The following is a 10,485-nucleotide window of genomic DNA, read 5'->3' as shown; positions in this document are numbered from 1 at the left end:
TGTGCTCTGCCCGTAGTCACAGCCCTGCAGACATTTTGTGTTGGGCACTGCCAGCAAGTACTTCTGAATAGGTCAAAGTAACTAGAGAGATGCTCCCAGCTCCTCTTCCTTTACACCATCTCCTCTCTCAGCAGAGAGAGGGCCCGCTGCAGCTGCAGCACAAACCCAGTATCAGGGTACGCCTAACCACGATGGAGGATGCAAGCCCTGTGCCAGTCCCTGAGCAGCCGCTATTGCAACCCTCCCACCTGAAGCCACAGCCACCTGCGGTGTACATTGACAAGGCAAGTTTGTAGGTGCAGGGCCACCAGCCCACCCTGGCTCGGCACAAGGGTGCTCGCCTCCAGCAGAATGGCCCTGGGGGCCCGCTGGGCTGCGGAGTGCGCAGCAGGAACGCAGGGCTGGTGTGCAGGGCTGGCCAGGCACTCAGCGATGCAGTGGGGAGGGGGGCAAATGGTCTACCAGGACTTAACAACCTGTAGGTACAAAGGATGACCTTGAGCATGACTCGCACAGTATGTGAGACCTGGCGTTTAGCACTGGGGGGCCCATTCCTGCTGCTGCAGCAGCACGGGGCCCAGCCACACAGGGAGGGCAGAGCGCAGCCTGGGTGCTGCTGGAGCCTTGAGGATGCAGAGCCCTGCGTGCAGCTGCCTTCACTTCGGGCGCTGCTCCTGCCCCGCTGCCACAGTGCAGCCTGGAGCGGGGCAGCCAACACCCATCCCGCCTCCCGGCAGGAGCCCCAGGCGCTCCTGCCCTGCTCCTCCTTCCCGCTGCTCTTCACCGTCAGAGCCAGCTCCGAAGTCTGCCTTCATATTAATTCTACTTAGACCCTGCTTGCAGCATCCCATCATCCTCCACCCGCTGCCAGGGACAGGCACACGCAGGGGAGCAGACATCCTCACGGGACCTGCCACTCTCCCCGTCCTGATGACACGACCTTGGGGAGCAAGGTCCAAGGGGATGGGGCCACCCCGCAGCACAGGAACAGGGACAGTGGCTGCACTGGGTGCAGCAAACCCCCACAAGGCTTGAGCAGATGCTGCCCAACTCGTTCAGCAGCTCAAGAGCTGAGCAAGGAAGAAAGCTCAGTGCAGGGAGAGCAGCTGGGTGAAATGGCTGCGAGGAGGACAGGGGTTGAGGAATGGCAGACGCATGAAATGGGTGCATGACAGGGCTGTATCTGGCACGCAGGAAAGGGTCAGCCGTTCCCCCGCCAGCATGGAGCTAGAAGCGATGCTGGGCAGGGGACTAAGCACAGGCTCGCGCTCCTGCTCAGAAATACATCTCTGTCACAGCAGGCTCCGCACAACGCTGCTGCCAAAGTCCCAACACTGGGGAACAGGCAGCAGCACCTAATGCAGGGGGACGGACAGAATCGCTCCACCAGTGGCTCCCGTCCAATGGAGCTGCCATCACCACCAGCCACGTCCCTTGCTGGTGACCCCCAGTCACGCACCGCCTGGCAGGAACACGCACTACAGATGGACAGACAGAGGGCATCTACGCTTCCGGACAAACAAACATGCTATATGGAGAGCAGGTTGTAAATAAGGGGTTTTTATTAGTGGAAGAAAAAGGCCCTCGCCCTTGAGGGAACTTCGGAAAAAGTCAGCTGCTTGCCATTGCCACCAGCTTCCCAGCTCCTGGTCAGCAAAACCACCAGCACAGCCCTCCCCGGCTCGAGGACTTACAAACCCAGACCCACCAAAGCGAAGAGCAAGACCTGGCTCTAAGGGGAACAGGATCCGGCCTCTCCGTGGCTCTCTGCAGCTGAAGTGGAGATTAAAGACCGCTGATGTGCCAATAGCAGAGCTCTGGGTCCGGGATCACCGGCATCAGCCCCACCACCCGCATGCCAAAGTCCGTCCCTTGGAAATGAAGGGGGAGCATGGAGGAGGGAAAAACGCATAAACTGGAATGTTCAACAGAAAAAAAATCATCATTTATCTAAAAAGAATAGAAATAAACAAAATGCTTTTAAACAAAATCACAAAATATACAAATAAATCTGGTACAAAATAAATAGGAAAGATTGGAAATCTACAACAAAATTGGAATAATTATAAAATTCATTCGTATGACAATCAGTATATGAAACGTATACACTTCATTCAGGATTTCAGTTGTGCTTATTCAGGTTTATGTACACACATGGAAATACTGTAGTCAGAATACTACAACTCTGGAAACCCGAAGTCATGTACAATATGATACAATTTGCAAAGACCATGTACGATGGCAAATAAGACACAGGGAAGAGCTGGCTGGAGTGGCTGAGCGGGTTCAGATAGCCACGAAAACGCACTGTGGAGGGAGAGCCGCCACGCTTCTGAGCGGGGGGGACCGAGGCCGAGCCAGCAGCGGCCGGGAGGAGGCTCAGGGTGGCCAGGAAGGACCCGACTGCAGGAGAAAGGTTTGGTGTGAGATCTCCGGCTGCTGAGCACCAGCCGCTCATGGCTTCCAGGAACGTTTCTCAAGTATTTGGGTTTTCAGATTCAGTGTGTTTGGCATCCGGGTGCCTGCCCCGTGATTCGGGTATCGAGGCTGGCTCTGCAGCTGTGTGTGCTGGAGAATGCACACGCCAAGAGCTCTGAGGTCCCTCACCAGGGCCCAACCCTGCCCACTTGTAGGCCACCCTTGTGCTTTGGAGAACGTGGATCAAATGGGACCGGAGCACTGGTGCTGGGGTCCTGGTGGGTTTCCACTCTCCAAATTTCACGCAGTCTGCAAGGAAGGCAGAGTCTCTTGAGCAGCATCTCCTACCCTTAGCATGAGGAATGAAGACAGGACGGCTGCAGCATTGCCCATTCCCGACTGCTGCACCTCCTACTCTTGCCTTCCTGAACAGTCAACCAAACCACAGCGAGAAGAGCAGAGGAATGGCCGCGGCTGATGCGAGAGCAGCAGCCACAGAAAGCCACATTGCTGAATCCAAGCCAGCACAATGCAGAAGGACAGAGCACGTACCCTGGGTAAAAACCCGCCGGCCAAACCAGCCCAGACCAGCCTGCTGGGACCTGAGACTTGAAAGCAGGGACGACGCTAGAGCTGATCTAGGCCCAGCCAGTCTGTCACTTCCGTGAACAGAGGAGCTCACCGGGAGTCCCCTCCACTCTCCCACATTGATCTTTGGGTGAATCCAGAAGGCATGCATTCAATATTGGCACTTCCAACTAAAAGCCTATGAGCCAGGCTACTCATCTGACACCTACAAGTTTCTCACTTGAATTTGGAAGGATTTAGTACAACAGGGATGCCCAGAGGATAAAAAAAACCCCACCTCCTTTTATAAAGCTCTGCCATCTCAAAACAGCTGAAATGGGATGCTAGATGCTTTGCCAAGCACTAAATGCTGGGACAAGCCCTTCCTCCCCAACAAACCCTGCTACCAGCCAACTGCTGCACTGCTTCCAGGAGAAGACAACAGAGACATCAAATCCACCTCTGGAGCACCTTGCAGCTTGTTCCGTGAGCCTTGTTGGGCTCACGACAGTTGCTAAGCCTCAAGCCCGGCTCTATGACAGGCAGCTTCTGTCGAGAACAGCCAAACCTCTCCTGCTTGGGGGAGGATTAAACATCAAGCACTTTGTTAACCAGAAATCTGCGCTGGAGGGGCGAGAGCAGCCAGGGCACCGTCCTCTGCAGGATCCCAGTGATCAGCCCTGCTCAGAGGAAAACAGAGCCCGAAGGAGAAACGTCAGGAGAAAGCAGAAAGATGTTTTTCAGCTGGAGACAGAAGACCAGCAGCTTTGAGTACCATATTTCCAAGATGCAGAACCTGAAAACACTATAGAGCCTGACCTCAGAATAACAAGAACAAGAAGATGTCACTTTGACTGAGTTCAGTGCTACCGATCTGTGAAACACCTTCCTCTGCCACCTGTACCATGCCACAGGCTGGAGGCAGCTTTCTGGCACCCCCTTCCCATCCCTGCAGCTCAAGGAAGGGCACTGGGATAACCTGGCATCCCAGGCTTTCTCCTAGGGAATGCTCTGGCCTCCCCAGGTTCAGCATCCAGCTTCTAACGGAACAGCAAATATGCACAACCAAACCGAAAAGCTCAACCGTACCACCCTGGACCCACAGCAACAGCATCCCCTTGCCTGGACATGGCCTCAAGGATGCGGCCGTGAAACTAACCGTGGAGAAACACAACCCAGCATGAAGCCAGGCTCCAGGACAAGAGCAAGACACCACGCGGGATTGTCTGGGGGGCTCTGTGGGAAGCTGTGGATGTCTCCGAGGCCCCCATGCTGCCAACGCATGGGAGTGAGGCCAGTATCACCACAGAGATTGCACCGACAAGAGACCTGCAACGGATGGACCAAGTATAACAACAGAGCAGGGATGAGGGTGGCTTCCCAGCCCACCTTGTAGTGTAGAGATTGTCCTCTCTGCTGGTCAAGTCAGGACGAAGGCTGCTCTCTCCTCCATGCCATGAAAAGATGCCTGGCTTTCGATCACGTTAGTTAAGCTCATCATTTCACTGTTGGGCCAAACCAACCCTCAGTATCCAAGGACCAGGCACTTCTTTGGGTCTATTTAGAGTCCCAGTGTAGAGCCAGGCAGCAGGGTGGGCAGCAAGCCCAGGTCCGTGCCACACCGAGCCTTTCAGCACTTGCTGGTTTTCTGCTTTGTACCAGCTTCGCACATGGTAGCACGCAGTACAGACACAGGAACCCCTCAACACTGGTTGGACACCGTTGGGATGAAGCCTCAAGTCAGCATCACAACAAGAGGTACTCTCTGCAGCATCCTTCCCCGCCCCCCAGCCCCAGTTTTCTACTGGTAATCCAGACACTGGATAACTTGACAACTGGTACACAGGTACTAGTTTTAAAACCACAGACGTGTGTATTAGGTATCATATAAAATATGGTACATCTTTCATGTGGGAATGGTTTCTATATATAGTGTATTTCAGCACAAGGAAGATGCATGTTCCAAGGGGTCCTGGAGAATGCGGCTGTGTTCTCCATCATGTAGGATACTTACACAGGATGCTCGTGAGGAGACAGCGCTGCTCTTTGCCATCCACACCCCCATGCCCCTCAGCTGAGCTCTGCAGAGATCACAGGAAGCACCACCGCTGCCCAAGCAGCCCCTCACACAAAGCTACCTCTTTGGTTTTCTTTGAGCTGATTTGAGCCAGAGCCTGACGCCACCAGTGCCAAAATCTCGTCCTCATCTGAGCTGGGCCCTGAAGGCTGAGAAGCAGCAACGGGTGATGTCCGTGGGCCATCATGGGCAACTCGCCCTGCTCCCCCTGAGCTTTCTCCAGGTCTGAGGTGAGTGCAAAGGGCCATATCCTGAGACTCCTACTCTTGCCAGCTCCACCCGCACAAAAAGGCACTTAAAGAAAAGAAGAAAAAAAAAAAAACAACAAAAAAAATAACCCTGCGGTGAGGAAAAGGGGCATAAGTCCAGGAGAAGAGAGGAGGAACAGAACAGCAAGCACAATGTGAATGAGTGACTAACCCCTCTTCCAGCGAGGCCCAAGAATTGCAAGCCTTGAGCTCCAGCTGCCCCACACAGGTCTTGGCATCATCCCATCCCTGCTCAGTCCAGAGCAGGAGCGTGCGTGGGGGCAAAAAGAGCGTGAGAGGGAACTACACAGGACTAGAGGTTCCGAGCAGAAGTGGAGAGCGGTAGAAGGACCTGCCCTGCGGAGCTCGCTCTGCTGGTGCAACTGGATGGGGGAAGCAGCTCGTCCTGCCATGCCAGCCTCAGGGCCCCTGCCCTCTGGCCAGCCCGGACCCCTGCCAGCATCCCTCGTCCCTCTGCGGGATACCTCGCCCTGAGCTCCTCCAGGGCAGCAGCCTTCAGCTGCACAGGGATTTCAGGGAGTGGACAAGCTGGGAATAAAACAACAAGCACTTTGTAAACTCTGGAGGGTCTGAGCTTGGGGTCTACAGAGAGGCCGAGGTTGGTTTGCTAAGCCCACCCTGAGCCCCTCTCCACTCAGAACTAGCGTGCTTCGTATGATCTCCACGTCACCAGAGTCAGTCTCGTTTGGAGAAAGATTCTCATTGGAGAGCAAGAACATTCCTTCACTCTTTACAAAGATTTGGCAATACACAGAATTAAAAAAAAAAATCATAGTTACAACAGATTCAGGTTCATTTCATTTAAAGGAAATTCAACCAACAGGAGTGTAAAAGTTATAATTCACAGTTGTGCATTTAAGATATTAGTGTTGAAAACCTCACTTCAAAGAACTCTTGTGCAAAATTGTATTGACAGTAGAAACCATGGCTAGATGCCCTCCCAGCCTCCCCCGGCCAACAGGCCATCGTCCACCCCTCTGCCTGCACCTGGAGGCAGACGGACGAGGGGAACAAAGGCGGCAGTAGGAGTTGACATAGGAAGATGCAGTATCCTTTCTATGAGTCAAAGCTTTGCCGAGGTCTGAGGTCAAGTCCAACGATTCCCAAAGCCACCAGCTGGTGCCCTGCGCCGCGGCAATGGCCGGCAGCCCTGCCACGCGTCCTTACGGCACTGCGGCACAGCATCTGGCATCTGAGCCCACCTGAATGCAGGCGGGCAGCCAGCGAGGCAGAGAAAGCAGACCTGCTCTGGCAGTACACAGACTCAGACACCATGGCATCTCCATCGCAGTCGGGAAAGCCAAGCCCCGGCGCCAGCAAACGCCGTCCGGAGGCTCAGAAGTGATCCTGAGCTGGGCACCGGGCTCCTCTGCTTGTGACGGTTCCCACCACGAGGGCTGGGAACCCCTTGCATTTGTTAAACAGTAAAACTGTAAATACCCTGAGAACAGGGAGACTGGATTTTTTCCCCTCCAGGGAGAGGATCATGCTTTGCTCTTCAAGCTAATTAGTAGTAGCAGCTCCTAACCCCTCTGGGTCAGGTACATATTTTCCATATGAAACACATCTATAATCAACTATTTTTATGGAAATTATTTTACTTTCCATTATTGGATCTGTACAAATGATGAAAAACAGTCATGCAAAAAATCGCCTGCAAATTTTGGAACAGTGCAGCATGGGCAGAAGCAGGAGGTATTTGCTTTGGGATCACATGGCTTTGGTTGGAAAATTCGGCGCTTTTTTTGCCCTTTTTTTTTTTTTTTTAAGGGGAACAGACACTGAAACAAATCCATAACCTGCCATAAGAAGCAGAATTCAGATCCAGCAAGCAACCTCGTCCCAGAGAGAGAGCTGCCTTGACTTGAACCTTCCCTCCTTCGGCAGGTTTGACAAAACGGATACTGCATCTCAAGTTCACCACTGTGTCAAACACTTCTGACAAACTTTTACATTCAGCAACGCTAGATAAAAACTGGCGAGGCAAGTCCCTCGCCGAGGACAAACGCTGTAACATCTCAACATTTTGCTTTGCGAAAAAGGTGCAATATTGGCAGCTCTCCAGGAACGAGCAGGGCTTAGGTCGGCCCATGCCGATGCTGAGCCGTGTGCTCTTGGTGGTGGCAGGCTGGTGCGCATCAGAGCGAGAATGGAGACTAAGGAAATGCTTTTCGATGGGACTCAAAAAAAGTTAATATGCTAAGTGTGAGAGCAAGGTTTTGGGGGCCCCGGTTCCTCCTCACTGGGTGCACAAGTTAGATACTGTGCAATTTCTACGCCCCCTTGTGGAGACTTCATCCTCACGGGTGGCTCCCAGGAAGAAGTGCACCCTTCCCATCAGGGAGGACAGCAAAAATCAGGGCTGCTTTCTGAAGCCGAAAGAGAGAGGAGGAGACACGCACACAGGCCCAATCGGCTCTGACACCATGCACTCCATTTTCCTGTGGGGAGATCCTGCAGCAAAATATTGCACCTTTCCAGCCACCGTTTGCAAAGACAGACCGCGGGAACTTGCGGCGAGTGCCTTCCCCAGCCCACAAGCAGGAGAGACAGGGCAGGCGTGCAGGCAGAGAGCTCTGGCAGTTGCATTTGAGGCTGGGGGCTTCTTTGAGGGTCAGATGAGATTATCTGGGTGTAAAGAAAGGAAGGGAAATGCTTCATAGCCAGGGGCCACGGAAGGGTCTCGAAACAGAGAAACCGCAATGCCTGGTTTATTAATCACTCCAGATACCGAGAGCAATGTTCACATTTTGCTTGAGACAGCACTGAAAGGGGAAGAGGATCGGGGTACACACTTTTTTTTCATTTGAGGACTTACTTAGACTCCCACTGTGGGAGTGGGGAATGTGTGATGCACAACTGCCACGAGGTGCCTCTTGCTTGCACCCAGTCTGCATTCAGGTTTTTGGGGTGGAGGAATTGGTTTCTGCTGCCTAACACAGGGTGCCCTGCACTAGCAGCAGCTGGGTGGGAGGCTCTCTGCTCTGCTACCATGGTAATCCCTAAAATGGCTGTTAAAAGGGGCAAGAGAGAAAGAAATGCACTAAATCCACTCAAAGGAAGGAATGTGGCTGGGAACAGCCTGGAAACAAACCTCTCTGAATCCCTGAAGTGCAATACACTCGCGTCCAAAAAGTTTTGTCAGTTCTTGGAGAGGAGAGGGTGGTCCCGACTCCTCAGCAGAGCCCATCCTTGCACTGGCAGAGGTTTACTGTCACCTGGAGGATGTACTTTGGGCATAATTGTAGCAGCATTTTTTGTGTTAATACTAGAGATTGAAGGGGGGACGGGGACTGATGTTCTCTGTTATTTAGCAAAGACTGCACATCTGCTCGGGCCAAGGTAACAGTGCAGGCCGCTACAGCACACAAGTGCTTAAAAGCTTGTCATTTTGGGGTGCGCACATTACTTCACCATGCAATTGCCAGGAACATCAATGAAAAATCACCCAGTTACTTCACTATGGAAAATTACGCACAGCTTTCATGTCACGAGACTGCAGTTCTGCTAATTAACTCCTTCCTCCCAGTATCATCTTCAACATACACAAAGTTTTTGGAGGTTACAAAACTGTAAGTGTAACAATGCTTTTGCCTGTTTTACAAAGAAACCTTCTGAAATTTGAGAGATCATTAAATACCAAAGTAACAACTCCTTCCCTGAAACTTCACTGGAAGAATGTAATAATACTCATCCCTTGGCCCTCCAGGTGGCTGAAACCAGAGGTTCCTTGAAGCTTGCTCATTCTTAGGACACAAATAACATACAAGTACCAGTTACTAACTTCTTCAACAGGGCAACAAAAAGGACCAGAGGGGTGAAAAGAGGCCTAAGGACATTGGAGCCAATTCACAAAACCACAACAGAGCCCATTTGAGGTTCGGGAGGGACAGAAACAATTTAAAACTCTGCAAAATACTTTTTAAAAACATGATCTCTCTTGAAAAAATAACTGGAGGAGCTTTTAAACTTCTCCATATGTGTTTGAGGAGGAAAAACCCAACAAGGATCAAAAATACAGATAAAAAATAAACATGATTCTACTTTGCAAGAAGTATTTTCATCGTTCTCAAGGGTGGCTCACCATTCCCAAAGTACGCTTGGGGCTTTAGTCTCTCTTGCTCTTTGCTCCTTTCTTCCTGTTTCTTCCTCTTCTGCTCCCAGAACGGACGCAAAAGTCTTTGGTCTCAGAACACTGGATGCAGCACAGTGTTGCAAGCACATACTAACGGTGTTCACACTCGGGGAGGAGGCAGGAAGAAGCGAGGGCTGGTCCTGCTGAGGAGATGGGATGGGTGGGTTGTGGGGAGTCAGCTCCTAGATCGCTCCTTCACTGTGCATACTGTGGTTGGGCTTGTTGTGAGTCACACAGTTCTGTTCATTCAGCAGGTTTGCTGTCTCGTCCGGCAAACCATCATGCAGCTCCGTAAGAGTCAGTTCGATTTTAGTGTTTTCACTGTCCGAGGACTGAGGTGTTTTGTCCATCCGGGATGCCATCAGGGCATTTTGGTACTGCTGTCTTGAGATCTGCTCCAAGAACAGAAGGAAGCAACAAAAACAGCCAGTCACACTTTTGTGTCTCCTGTGGGACACACTGAGAAAATAAAGTGCCCTCCCTTTCCAGATGATCACACTGCAAGCCTTATTTACCTGTTTCTATAAAACATCCCTGTGCTTTGCAAGCCTAGAGCATCCCAGCTCAACACACAGCATGGTGACATTTCCAGACAGGGTGGAAGCACAGAGCTGTGTGATCACCATGCTGTTCAAAGGCAGGGATTTATTCCTATGCAGAGCCAGATCTCCATTTCCTTCTAACCATGCACATTTTTAGGGCCAGAACTAGAGTTCAGTGAAGTTTTTCTCCCAACTTCAGCGAGCTCCTGGTGAGGCTCTAAGAGTCCCTGTAGAGGCAGAGGGTACAAGCCTTACTGCTGTTGTCTAGGCCAGCAAACGCAGCAGGAGCTACAGCCTTATTCTGATACATAAGGACACTGGATTCTAGAAAAGACTGGGATCTCCATAGAGATGAGTCCAAATTAGCAACCCATGAAGTCTTCCACTAGTCTCTGCAAGAGGTGGCTGCACAGTCATGCACAGTCTGCATGCACAGTCTGCATGCACAGACAGCAGAACAGTCATGACAGGAGCTGG

The 10,485-nt window shown here is 51.9% G+C and overlaps 1 protein-coding gene across 3 annotated transcripts in view; it reads right to left on the bottom strand.

Moving 5' to 3' along the window:
* Window positions 1–1,563: 1,563 nt before the first annotated feature.
* CNNM2 (cyclin and CBS domain divalent metal cation transport mediator 2) overlaps window positions 1,564–10,485 on the bottom strand; it is a 128,877-nt gene continuing 119,955 nt past the window's right edge. For all 3 annotated transcript variants that reach the window (XM_072869817.1, XM_072869818.1, XM_072869819.1), the window contains one exon: window positions 1,564–9,858. In XM_072869817.1, the coding sequence (XP_072725918.1) occupies window positions 9,649–9,858 (210 nt within the window). In that variant the 3' untranslated portion in view covers window positions 1,564–9,648. The remainder of the gene's footprint in view (window positions 9,859–10,485) is intronic.

This window comes from Ciconia boyciana, chromosome 8, assembly GCF_034638445.1.
Source record: "Ciconia boyciana chromosome 8, ASM3463844v1, whole genome shotgun sequence".
Lineage (NCBI taxonomy): Eukaryota > Metazoa > Chordata > Aves > Ciconiiformes > Ciconiidae > Ciconia > Ciconia boyciana.
The sequence above is the reverse complement of the archived record's forward strand: the minus strand, read 5'-3'. Positions and strand labels throughout refer to the sequence as shown.